General features: G+C 28.9%; 1 protein-coding gene across 2 annotated transcripts in view; it reads left to right on the plus strand.

The window, feature by feature from the left end:
- The first annotated feature begins 5,243 nt into the window (after positions 1 to 5,243).
- Positions 5,244 to 13,743, plus strand: part of LOC100159935 (excitatory amino acid transporter 1) — a 28,926-nt gene continuing 20,426 nt past the window's right edge. The window contains exons 1-3 of one of the 2 annotated variants that reach the window (XM_001944293.5): positions 5,244 to 5,469; positions 5,824 to 5,959; positions 6,611 to 6,646. In XM_001944293.5, coding sequence (XP_001944328.2) covers positions 6,618 to 6,646 — 29 coding nt within the window. In that variant the 5' untranslated portion in view covers positions 5,244 to 5,469; positions 5,824 to 5,959; positions 6,611 to 6,617. Of the gene's footprint in view, positions 5,547 to 5,823; positions 5,960 to 6,610; positions 6,647 to 13,743 lie in introns of both variants that reach the window. The other variant, XM_008186699.2, reaches the window with a different exon arrangement.

The raw sequence follows: 13,743 nt of genomic DNA on the forward strand, positions 1-13,743 counted from the left end.
AGTTGATTGAATTGGTCAATATCTTCAGTAGTAAGTTTTGAACTACCGAAGATACATTCAAATCGTAAAAAAAATGTATTTAAGAATGTCATGAATAACAAGTAAAACTGTATACCTATTACAATGTATATATTATTATGTATTAAATAAATCCTAAAAAAGGCTCTGGGGGGTGATATATCACCCATATCACCCCCCGTAAATACGCCACTGTATTGTGATGTTTTAATGTTGTATAACTTATAATATATATGAAGGTAATGTACTTATCTTCACGTATTAGGACATTTAATTGCTATATGATATAAAAAAAATGTATTTGTCAAATTATTAATTTAAGATGAGTATAGTTTAAATTAGTAAATAATAGTAGGTAAAGTAAACTGAGTTAAGTTAATATTTTTTTCTATATTAACTTTTAACTTATCGAGTTAAATTTATAATTTGTTAACTGTTAACTTTTAACTTATCGCTCTAGTGACCTCTTAACTTAACTTAACTTGAGTTAATTATTTTCATTAACTTGCCCACCTTTGAATAAAATATAGGTACTTATAATACATACAAGAAAAAAAAAAATTTGGAACCAAAAAGTTAGTAAATACCTATATTTATATGCTAGTTGGCAGATAATAAGGTTACTCAAATCTTAATTTATTTTGTAGTTTAATTGATATTTTAAAAATGTAATTTACTATGAAATGTGAATTGTAATTAAAATATTTTAAATTTAAGTTTTTCTAGTCACTAGGTATATGGATAAATGTACCTACATCATGGTAGCATGACTCAATATTAATTTGGTGAATTAGGTCTAAAATAATTCTTGTATTATGTGTTTTTTAAATGTTTTCTGGCCTTCTAACCATTTTTTTCAATTAATCCATTTTAGAATAATTCATTTTTATAATTAACAATGGGGTTATAACCTTTGTTATATTTCCTATAATTTAAGTTACTGAAAGGTTCTATACGGTGTAATACTGGTATAATACCGCCTACTACCCGATACCGGTATAATACGGTATTATACAAAACAAAAATAAAATATATATATTTATACCATTGATACTAAACATAGTTAGATTAATGCCTTGTACCAGGAAAATTCAAAAATACACTCAATACTCATCATTGTTATAATATAACAGTACAACTATGGTTAAAGTATACAAGGTTTTTGTATATACCTAACCATAAAAATATATTCTCCATCAAATATTTGATGGTAAAAACAAAAATGTCAGCGTAAAGGGAGCCGATAATAGGAGTACTTATATGGTAGAGTAGGTACTCTAAGGTACATACTCTACATTTATATCTACAGTGATATCCCGTTACGTTGCCCTTTGTCATCTGAATCAGTGGCGTAATTTCGGGAGGGCATGGGGGATGGCTTTGGCACTTGCCCCCCAAAAATGTTTGTGGGGGCAAAAGTATCATTTTGCCCCTCCAAATAATTCCCATTTAAAAAGTGTTCTTAACAATACTGCAATTAACATAATATTATCATATCAAAATATTTTTTCCTCAAATTACTTTATAAAAGCTTATTTTTATTTTAGGTTTCTCTTGTTGAGAATATTATGTCGACGTATTATCAGTGTTACTGTTATCGCAATAATCGCATTATTCGTGACTATTATTATCCGTGATTCGTGAACACGTTATTATCTTGAAATCACGATTATGATTACAGGAACGGCCGAACGGGAGGTTAATTTTTTTGCCCCCTAGATTTTTATCCGGTTACGCCACTACATTAAACTGTATATTTTTACCATTAGTAACATAGTTATCATGTGTTGATTACAATAAATAAATAAACTATAATCCACCTTGATTACAACACATCTTGCATTTAGCAAGCAGTGGGCGTTATAGTAACATCACTTTAAATAATTTAGGTAAGTATATCAATGTATATAACCATTAACTACAGAACATATTATTTGTAACATTTTAATTTTCATCAAATTGGTTGTAAGTAGGGACATATGACAAGCGACGATACTGCGAAGTGACGATATAATGTTAATCACTGCAAATAAAGAAGTGTGCTTCTGTAGCGTTGCTACAATTTTATTAACACGCTACTCCTACTACTTATACATAATATCGGTATTCGGTAATGTAAAGACCACATGAAGAAGATTATAAATATTTGGGTAGACCTTCACCACATTTGATTTTTTTTTCCAATAATAATATAGGGTAATATTTTACATGTCGAATTGAACTCAGATTTCAATATTTTAATCTCAATCTTTATAATACATGTTCATAGATAAGACAGTTTTAAACTTTTTTTACAAATTATTTTATACCATTATGGCATTATTGAAACATAATAAAAAAATTCTTATTCTTTCAGATAAAAATATACATAGTTAACAAAATCCGACAACTCTATAAAACCTGATCATTTTCCTATGAAGTCAATATTGTTAATATATAATACACCTTATCAACCCCTCCCCCTAAATAGGTATCGATTAGTAGATTAGTGGAAAAGTATTATGATTAAGGGGGCAATTAAATAATAAAATATAATTTTCCAATTTGATGTAAGTGCGGATAATTTAAAAAATCGGCACCTGGCCCGTTAATCAAATTAGCCAATTCTGCAGAATATAATATCGATGAATAAAATGAGCTAATTCAAAGAATAAAATTAAGTTGTACGAAAATCATGGTATTTAAGTACATAACTGCTAAATGCTAGTTAATTAAACAAATTTTGAAAATTATATTTATATTATAGCACATAATATATACATTACAGCGGTCAATGAATAATTCGATATTTTCAAAGTTTAGTTGAGAAAAAATTATCTTTAATTAGTTAAAAATTGTATGTTGTCACGTATTTTCATAGAAAGCGGAACGGAGAGCGAGTAAAGCGGATGACGCATTACTATTTATGATAGTATTATATCTGATGATAAGTTTATAAAATCGTAAAAATATAATTTTCAGCACAAAATATTTATTTTAAATTCATTTTAATTTAATAACAATTATTGGACACTTTATATATCATTGGTTATAATTTATAAATATTGTATATATTTATATGTTTACTCAATAATAATATGCACAAACCTATATAATGACATTTTGTTAAGCGCCGAGTTTGTTTGGAAACGTATTAAATTGTGTTACAGCACTTTGTACTACATAATTTAAGGTTTATTGGTTGCACGCGATTATATACAGAGAATGTAACGAACGTGTTTAATATATTATGTGACATATACTATAACTATTGCTTTTAAATTTAAAAAAAAATTATTATTATTATACACTAATACATTAGTACACCACTATCTTGTGCCGAGATTGTCCAATGTCCAATGTACAGTCTTTAATTTTAGTGTCGAAAAATTCACATTCTGGATTGCACATATTACATCATATTATATTATTATCACTTAGTTGTCCTTGTATTCCGGATGCCGGATGCCAAAGTTTGTTTCCAACACACCGACACCGATGACCGATCATACTAATAAGTATAGTATAATTATTGATAATAATTCTTGACAAACAATAGATGATTTGATAATACCTATTGAATTACTGCAAACACGTCTTGGTAATTGGCTAACGTTGGTTTGACATAGGTGGTCACGTAACATTATAATTGTATGTATCTTTATGCATAAAATCATCTTTTCGTGACTTACATTACGGTTAATTCGACGGTCTGGATTTCTGATAAACACCAATCATCAGTTATCAACACCCATTAAAACAAAATATTCTACATACTATTATTGTCATATTGATCGTTTTTTGATTTTTAAATAAGCACCTATGAATATGTTTTAAACTTTTTAACGACGAGCATAGAATTGTTCTTGACCAGATTGCCTGTGTGATTAATATACAGTTCTAGCCACGAGTATAGAACAAAATAACATAAATAAGTTCTAGTCGCGCCTACGAGTGTCTTAAATACCCTCAGGGCTTAAGCGCAAATCGCTTAATATGACTGTTAAGAGAAACATTGAGAAAAATGTACATTACACGTTGGAGTTCATACGTCCCTTATAACCACCTCATGGTATCGTTATCACTCAATTAATTTTTCATTTAGAAAGGTACAGTACAACTCATCACTAGCGTGCTATCGTCTAATAGAATTATTATGTGTTTATATGTGATTATGCTAATATAAGCGCCCTTATATAGTTAACCATTGCAGCAATATGCCCCCACGACGATACTTAGGTACCTAATTCTTACAACTGTATATACCTATCTAAGGGCTAAGACCTAACTAATAGAACATTATGACGACCACGGGGGCGGCCTGTATAATATACCTAATATATCGTCCGTTGGACGAGCTTCGATGGTGTCAGCGGCCCAGAATTTAGCGCTTGGGCCAACGTAATATTATATTAATAATAATGTTACAATAAAACGGTTGTCGGTCCGTTCGTTCGCGCACGTGACGGCCGGCGGATAGCGAGCGAGCCCTCGTCAGGAAACGCCAAACACAATGGATATAATATATTATAATAATATATAAATACCTATATATTAGCACACGCGTCCCTCCCCCTCACCGAATCCCCCCTGGGTTCCTCCGCCCCCACTCGACACAAATCACAATATAGTTATAACAATATAATACTCATATACGCATGGTCTATTGCTATTGCCATATACAATAACACAATATAATATATATAATATATATATTGTACATAGTTATTTCGCGAACCACGCAAATCGTGGCAAACTACGGGAGTGGTATAGGACGTATATTTTTTTTACCATCTCTGTTTGTCTCTCTGTGTCTCTGTCACTGTCTCTCTCTCCAAAGAATAATTATTACCATCATACGGCAATGCGCCGAAGGAGGATGGAATAATAACGATATAATAATATTATAATATACACAGGCGCGCGCCCCTCGCCACAACGGCGTTTGTGCGTGGTGCGGGCGGCTATATATTATATTATACGCATATTATAATAATATATTATGTATATATATATAATATATTTTATTCACGTACCACGACGATTATAATATTATGATGATTATAATTATTATTATTATTGTTTGTCCTTGACAACAGCTGATGGTTCGACGTAAACCCGTTCGTTTCGCGATTCACACACACCGGCGCGCGCGCGCGCACACGCTGTGTATAATATAATATATATATATAAATATATATATATATAGTTACCTATATACACGTCAAACGCTCGCTCAACGCTCTCCGGTAAATTATTTTACACACATATCTGCGTCCGCGTGCGTCGGCTGTGTGCGTGCGTTTGTGTCTCGTACAGTCTCGCACTAGGTCTCTCACTCTGTCTCTCTCTGTCTGTCTCTCTCTCTCTTTCTCTCTTTCTCACACACTCACGTGCTCGCCGTCCGTCAGTCTCTCTCTCTCTCTCTCTCTATTAATCATAATATTGTAATACGCGAATATAAGTAGGCAGGTATAGTATAACATATATATACATAAACGCGCGCGCACACATATACATCATACATAACATAATATCCGCGTATGTAGGTAGGTACTATATTAATATACCTACCCAACTTTTTTTCCATTTTCTGTTGGGATATCTAGCTCGCTCCACCACCGCTGAAATATATTACTATTATTATATACCGTACCGCAGTACCATCCACACACACACACACACACACACATGCGCGAGAGCGAGTAACAATAATAATAACAATATATTATATGTATTTAAAAAATATATTTTTTTTTTGCAAATAGTATAATATTCATATGATGAAATAAACATAAAAAAAAAAAAAACTATTTATGTATACAGTAAGAAACATTGCCGCACCTATTTGCTGTTAACGCCGCTGCCATCTCCAAGGTCCTCCTCGACGTCCTGAACTCTCCGCGGCGATACATCACCGCTGTTTATACACTCATTCACCACGGATTAATTACACCGAAACGTAAGTAAACCTCTCGTTATATTAACCGCTTAAATATATTATTTATTCTTAATTTTCCTCTCCGACCACCAAGTTTTTTTGCCCAATTTCCCTTGATAATTTTTTTTTTTTTTTTACTTATATTTAGAATTTATTATATTGTGCTCATACAATAGTGCGTTAATTCCGCGTAATCATTATTCATTCATAATAATATTATATCGCGTGTTTTTCCTCACCAAACTACCACGAGCCTGTAGTAGGTAATGAATAGATTGATACCTGCGTCGCCGTCGACTTCATAGTCGAGTGCTGTTATTTTTATCACTTTTATTATGATTATTTAAATTCGTTCACAGATTTTTAACTGTGAGATTTGTACCTACCGGCTTTACAAAATCTCGCGTTATACCTACCTGCCTACTTAAATCGGAATTATTACGATTTTAATATTAAATCATAGTGACGATTCGGAATTTCAGTTCCTCGAATCTCATGTAGCACGTAGGTATTTGATAGGGAAAATAAATAGGTAGGTACACTATAACTATACTATACAATAAACATAAATTAGTAAGCTACAATCACTGTCACTTGTTTCATGGTGTCTTATAGGAATGAAATCAACTTTATTTAATAATACTAAAGACGCTTTTATTTGTAATGTTACAGTAGTGAAATGAACCTCGACGATCGTGTATCAGAAATGTGAGTAGACTATTTTACACTAATATACCTTTTACTGATTTAGTTTAAACGAATATACTTAGGTATATGAAACTGCGTGTAGGTGCTTATAGATTACAATATCTCTTTGTTATGGTGTATTGTTTTATTTTTTAACGCAAGGTTTAAGATATAGTTGGTAAATATTGACACACAGTAAAATTAAAACGTTCATTGTTTTCTGAGCTCCCGTACTTTCATTGTAAATAAATAAAAGTGCACAATAATTTTAATTTTCACCACGTATTCAACTAAATTTTTGTTTGTTAAGCATGTGTCCTATAGTACCGATTTTCATAAATAATTCCGTGTAATTTTTATTTAACATGTTTAATATATATTGTGAAATATATTTACTGATTTTGCATTTACGTTGTACATCTATATGGGCAATACATATTTTTATAAACATTTTAAATATTATTCTAAAGATTACGAATTGCAACTAAGTATCTACATTTTATATTACAATATAAAAAACGAATACTTATGTTTTTAGTACATATAGGTTGTAGGTAAATATTTGTTACATAAACAGATTTGTGGGTTGCAACTATTTGCAAGGGTGTGCCATTGTTCTCGGTGATTCTTTTTTATAATACCCATTACTTGTATCTATGTAGAAATATTTGTCGTGATTTTGCTAGTAAATCTTATATGTTTTTGACTTGGTTTATATTGGGCATATAAGTTATTTGCATCCCACGAAAAACATGAAATGGCGTAACTATTTTGATAGTTGTTTATGAAAAATATAGGCACAATAAGTTTATGTTTTCGTTGAAATCTAGGTAGAAGGTTATTTTTTTAATGAATTAAAAGTTATATAGCTTCTGATATACAAATAGGTTATACTATTCATAATATTTTAGAACTACCAATTTCATAACTACCTACAGAATTGTACAACACAAACCGGTTTAAAAAAAAATTATATTTGTTATAGCGTACAACGATTTACGCTAAACGATTTACGTATAATAACCAATAAATCAAAATCGCCACAAAGGAGATTTTAAATTGCACGATTATCTAGATCTGAAATAATAATAATAATAATAACATGATTTGTGTAAGGTAATTATCTCTCAATATTTTTTGGTAGTCATCTTGTTTAGTTGTTAAATGCCCAGTAAAAAATAATGTGTTATAGGTACTTATTATATTATATAATTTAACTTGGCTAAAGTATATGTTATAGAATTATAAATTATAAATTCAATAGAACTAGCTTCTATCTTTTATAACTTTAATAGAAATAAACAAAACGTTAACTAAAGCTAATAGTATAGTATTTAGTAATACCTGTTTTTAAAGTACCAAAGTGGCTAGGTGTAATCAAAGAAAATTTTTTATTTAATTTATATTAATTTACTTCCAATTCTTATATAAATTAAAAACTTTCATATTTCAACATTACACTATAATATGTCCGTTTACAACTATTATTTGAAGAAGGTAAATTAATATTCTCATAATTTTATATGAATTATATAGTAAATTGTTATGTATTAATAAAATATTAATATTTCACATAGCCATTTGACATAGATTAAAATGGTAATAATATGTTGTATTAATGTATAATTATCCATACACATGTATATGATTATATAATATATAATTAAATATACATATTTAATTATTGGTACTTATTATTAAGTTCAACTCTTATAAATTATAATTATTTGCACATTTCAATGTTTCTGTCTGTCTGTGTGTCTATCTGCAGTGGCATCTTCAAGAGGGAGCGAAGGGAGCTACTGCTATTTTGCTCCCCTGTAGGTACCTTGTAGCTTTTTAAGGTTTTCGTTAGTGTTTTATTGTTAATATTTCTGTAACTGAACTGGTTTTGTATACCAAACAATAATGAATACAATTGTAAATGTATTTTTAATTTATATGCATACTATAAGTTAAATGATTACATTTTAATACATTGAATATTTATGTAGTATTTTGATATCGTAATAATATGTGCTTAAAATTGTCCATATGTATTTATCAGTTAAATCAGAATCACTTAGAACATATTTATAGTTTATACCTACATTTATTTTAATTATGTGTTTTGCAAATACTGAGTTTTTGACTAAGGTTTTACAGCCCACCCCCCCCCCACCCTGCCTATAAAATGACCACCTTAAATATTATCATACCTATACTATAAAAGTACAAGTATTTAAGTTTTTTAAATTTAGATTCAAAAACAAAAATGTTTACAAAAAAAAAATTTAATATGACAATGTTATAGAACTGCAGTACCTAGGTAGGTATACATTATAAGTTAGTAACATATTATCATACACGATTGTACGTAATTGAAAATTAGAAATACTATTTTATTTTAAAAAAATATAAATTTTAAAATAGTAGACATTTTTATATGATTATAACTTTATATAATCTATTCACTTTACGTTTTATTGCACGTGGGTTTTATTTAAAATAATTGACACTGATTTTTTGACAGTCATGAGACACTCAATGCAGTTGTGTTTCGGATTTTACATTAATAACTTAATAGCGATAACTTGTATATCAGTATATACTATATTACTATACGCTACATAGCAACTAGTAATTTTATAAATATGTCGAGTAGTACTTGACCTCCAGTACAATAGGTTGGGACCTATTCGTTCCAGCGGTTAACTGTTGAAACCCATCCGGGACACGTTTAACAACTACTAACCGTTTTACTACATGCCATTGTAACTATATTCTATAATGCCGATAATATGCGTTCACGCTTATTTCATCGTCTGCCCGCCAACAACTCCCCCCCCCCCCCCCCGCCGCCGCGATCGGAACTAGCCACAGTTAGTGAATTGCAGTATACTGACGTATACATAATAATATCATAATATTATCACAGCAATCTCTTTTTTTTTTGCCTGCACCTATCGCTCATTCTATCTACTCCCTCAACGCCGCAGTCCCTATCATCATCTCTAACCATGACTCCACCTCCACCACGATCACTCGCGTGTTGATAATTTTTTAAGTCAGCCTCAGTATCTATCATTCCGAGGGTCCGTTGTATATATATTTATTAAAACGGTCGATTGTAGTCGTGGGATAGCGGGCAGAATAATGTGATGGGACCAACGAGATGAGTGAGCAGCGTATAATATCCGGCAATATGCGTCACGTCCGGAGGAAAAAGGGTGTATTACAAGCCGCCAAAAAAAATATAACTATATAGGCGGCTCGGCTAATTAATTAATTGTCACATTACGTTCTCACGCCAGTTTAATTGTTCGCTAAATGTCATCTCCAAGAAATTACGCTCACTTTACGCGATGCCATACACAACTGTTATATTATCTACTTTTATTCCACGCAAATTTATACAACAATTTTAAGTCCAATCTTCCACGAAAAGTTTAGCCGCAAGATAGCCATTGATAAATTTACTCATCCAAAATTATTTTTATATTATAAATATTTATGTTAGAGTTATGTTAGAAAGTAATGTCTGGGTGGGGAGGGTATCCTTCATTTTATCATACCTATCAGTTATTTACTTTTTCAAAATACGGATCGATGTATACCTTTTCTGGTTTCTAAAGCCTCTGTGTAAAATGTTTTGCCTACTTCATACGAAAACGGCTTACTCGATTGCAATAATTACGAATCGAGTATGGTTGTTGGTTATGTACTATTTAGTATTTAGTGTACCGAAGCTAAATGTATTACATCATGTCCATTATTATTATTATTATTATTTAGTATCTACCACTTAAATTCGCTTATATATCATAATATGTTCATATTTTATATTACATATGATATATATTATTATCCATACTTATATAGATTTTTTTTTTATCATTTCAGTTTTACTTCCAAAAGGAAATATAAAATCATTATGTACCTACCTAATTGAAATAAGATTTAATTTGATTAAGATAATTAAAATGATTATTTAAAAACTGTTTTCCATCAGTTTATTTTTTTTTGTTTCAGTGACACGTTCATTAATAATTTTTATTTTCTCATTTAATAAGTTAATAAAATAAAATTGATAATTTGTGCAACACGATATTTTTCTATTATTTTTAAGTATGACATACCTATGTTTGATAATTTTTGAACAAAACGTGTGTTCAAACCTCACCTCTTATTAATTATTTCTTATAGATAATAGATTATAACTAATAAGAACTTTTGACTGATGCGAATAATTGAGTGATGAGTTTCTAGAGCATTGAATGAATAATTTAACATGTTAGAAGTCAAAGGTGCTAAAAATATGATTTGAGTAAACATCATTTGATTTCAAAGGTACCTACCTATTAATTATGAAAAAATTGATAAGATAAATTTTGTTAATTAGAAGACTAGGTATATGTTTTTTTTAATTTGTACAGGCCTTATTAATACTTACTTGATATTAATTAGTAATATACTAAATAAGCAAATATGAAAAACGTACAAATGTTTGCAATTTAAAATGATTGCGATTATTTATACAACATACATAGGTAACCACATTCACTATATATTGGAATTAATAAAAACAAATTTAAACACGAGTTAGCAAGTCACTTATAAGCTATTATTTTTAATTTCATATAAACTTTTATAAATATAATATTACATTATTTAACAATAAAGTTTTTTTTTAAATTAAATACTTATTAAATTATTTTAAAAAAAAAGTTGAGCAAGTTGCTTTTTATTTGTTACTTCTTACTTACTAGGTATCTTTAAAATATAGTTTTATAATAGATTCACAATATTATATTATATCATATTTGGTTTTCACCCATTTTGTTGAATTTCTCTACGATTATAATTTTTAAATTTGGCTCTGATAAATTACAATTTGGCCAGACTAGTTAAAAGTTATTTAAGAATTCATTTTGTAAAGATGATTGTTTCATTGCCTTGGTATATAATTACCATTTTTTTAATTATAAAAACATTATAAGTTACATTGCAGACCTGTATAATACATTAATACTTATGTTTATTAAATATTGTAATATATTAATAAATGAAAACACATTTAATTATTAATATATATATAATACACGCAGCCAGATGGAGATATTTAATATTAGTTACATTTTAAATTGAGATATTATTAATCATTGAAGTACCGCTATATTATTTATAAAAACAAATTAATTTTAATTAGGTATGATTTTATTTTCAATCTAATATAATGTGATCAAACCTATATTTACTTAAAGTAATATTTTCAAGACACTAAATAACATATAATCTATTTTGTAGACCAATACAATCTTCAATTAATAAATTCATAAAACGAAATTATTACGATGGAATAAAGTTTGAGAACCGTATGTCTCCAAGCGATATAATATTTAGGTTTAGTATACTAAAATAATAATATAATACCCGAATAATATAACTATGTGTTCAATTTACATGATTTATTTTTATAGTTATAAAATACATAATATAATTTTCTTTTATTATTAAAATTTAAAATCTGAAACTTGATGAGAAGTCATAAAATAAGTGAAAATGTATTGTACGATGTTCTCGAAGAGTCCATATCAGTACAAGTAAATAATAAATATTATGTAGGTAGGTACTCATTAATTTTAAAATAATAATACGAGGGATAATACATTTTGCTCAAATGAATGGTGTACATTAAAGTAATCGATCTTTATTTTAAATATTATAATGATGATAGTATTATAATATAGGTAGGTATGTATATATTTTATGCAGATATATAATATTAAAATTTCCAATCTAGTTATTAACCATTAGGTTTATTGTAAATTGTAATAGTCGAGATAATATAATAATTTATAGTTACAATCTCATTATTAATATTAATAAAAATCCAACCATTTAAATAAGGATTTAAAGTAAAATATGGATTTAATTATAAGAATTTCAGAATTCTTAAATGTCTATTCCATTTTCGTCTGTTCCCTATTGTAAACTCAATAAAATAATATTTACTAAGGAAGTAGTTTAAAAACTGTTATGTTATAAGCCGTGAACTCGGGAAAAAAAACATTCTTTTAAATACCTACCAATACCTATCTACCTGTAAGGCCTACCAATATTGTTAAAAACCTGTTTTCCTCAGGTAGTGTCAGTACCCAACACTACCCAAGGCCACACCTCTGATTCTTTTAAATCAGGGGAGCCATATCAATTTACATCAGTCGGCTGGTCAAAATATTCATTTATTACAGCCGAGTCTCGATAACTTGAATCTCCTGGGGAAAAAAATAAATTCGACTTATATGTTTTTTTTTAGTTATATACATAAAATTTAACTTATAAACACTTTAAGATCCATGAAAAAATGTTTTGTTTATTGAGTTCCAAGTTATCGTAATATGAACACTGGTATTGGTCAGTAGCATATTATAGTAATTATTAATATACTAATATGTTTATTATAAAAGATTAATATCTACAAATATTCACAAATTAAGAACAATTAACCGGAAATTACCAAAATATAATGAGATGTTCAACTTTGCAAATATCATTTGTAGGTTAAAGACAACATTAATTTCATACCTAATAAACCTTTAATATTTTCACTAGAATTTTCTTTTATATTTAGTTGTTTTGCATTAAAATAATATATTTTTATTCGTAGAACAAGTATTAAATAATGTCTTAAGGCAGATGAATTATGATTCTTGAACTATTTAAAACCTACGTATATGACTTTTTTATGCATTAAATCGTTGTGATCGCAGGTAGGCTTGTAGCGTTACTCGATAAACCAAAAGCTTGATATAGCTACTCTCTTTTATTTTAATATACCTATAATTCGTTATTCTGACATTTTTATGAACTAAAAACAGTATCTAATTAATAATTGCTGTGGTACATAATATATATTTTTTATTTGGGGGGGGGGGGGAACTTTTATTGGCCCTTGGTACTATTGTATAAATAATGTCTCAATTCTGAATCTCCATTGAATTAAAACTTTACACACCCGTTACAGTACGTACTTACTCACTTACAAGATATCTATACAGTCTAATTCTACTATACAACAAAGTGACTTCTCGGTTTCTTAACATTAAAAACTTACATAACGTAAGATCAATATAGTT

The sequence above is a fragment of the Acyrthosiphon pisum genome, chromosome X (genome assembly GCF_005508785.2).
Source record: "Acyrthosiphon pisum isolate AL4f chromosome X, pea_aphid_22Mar2018_4r6ur, whole genome shotgun sequence".
Taxonomy (NCBI): domain Eukaryota; kingdom Metazoa; phylum Arthropoda; class Insecta; order Hemiptera; family Aphididae; genus Acyrthosiphon; species Acyrthosiphon pisum.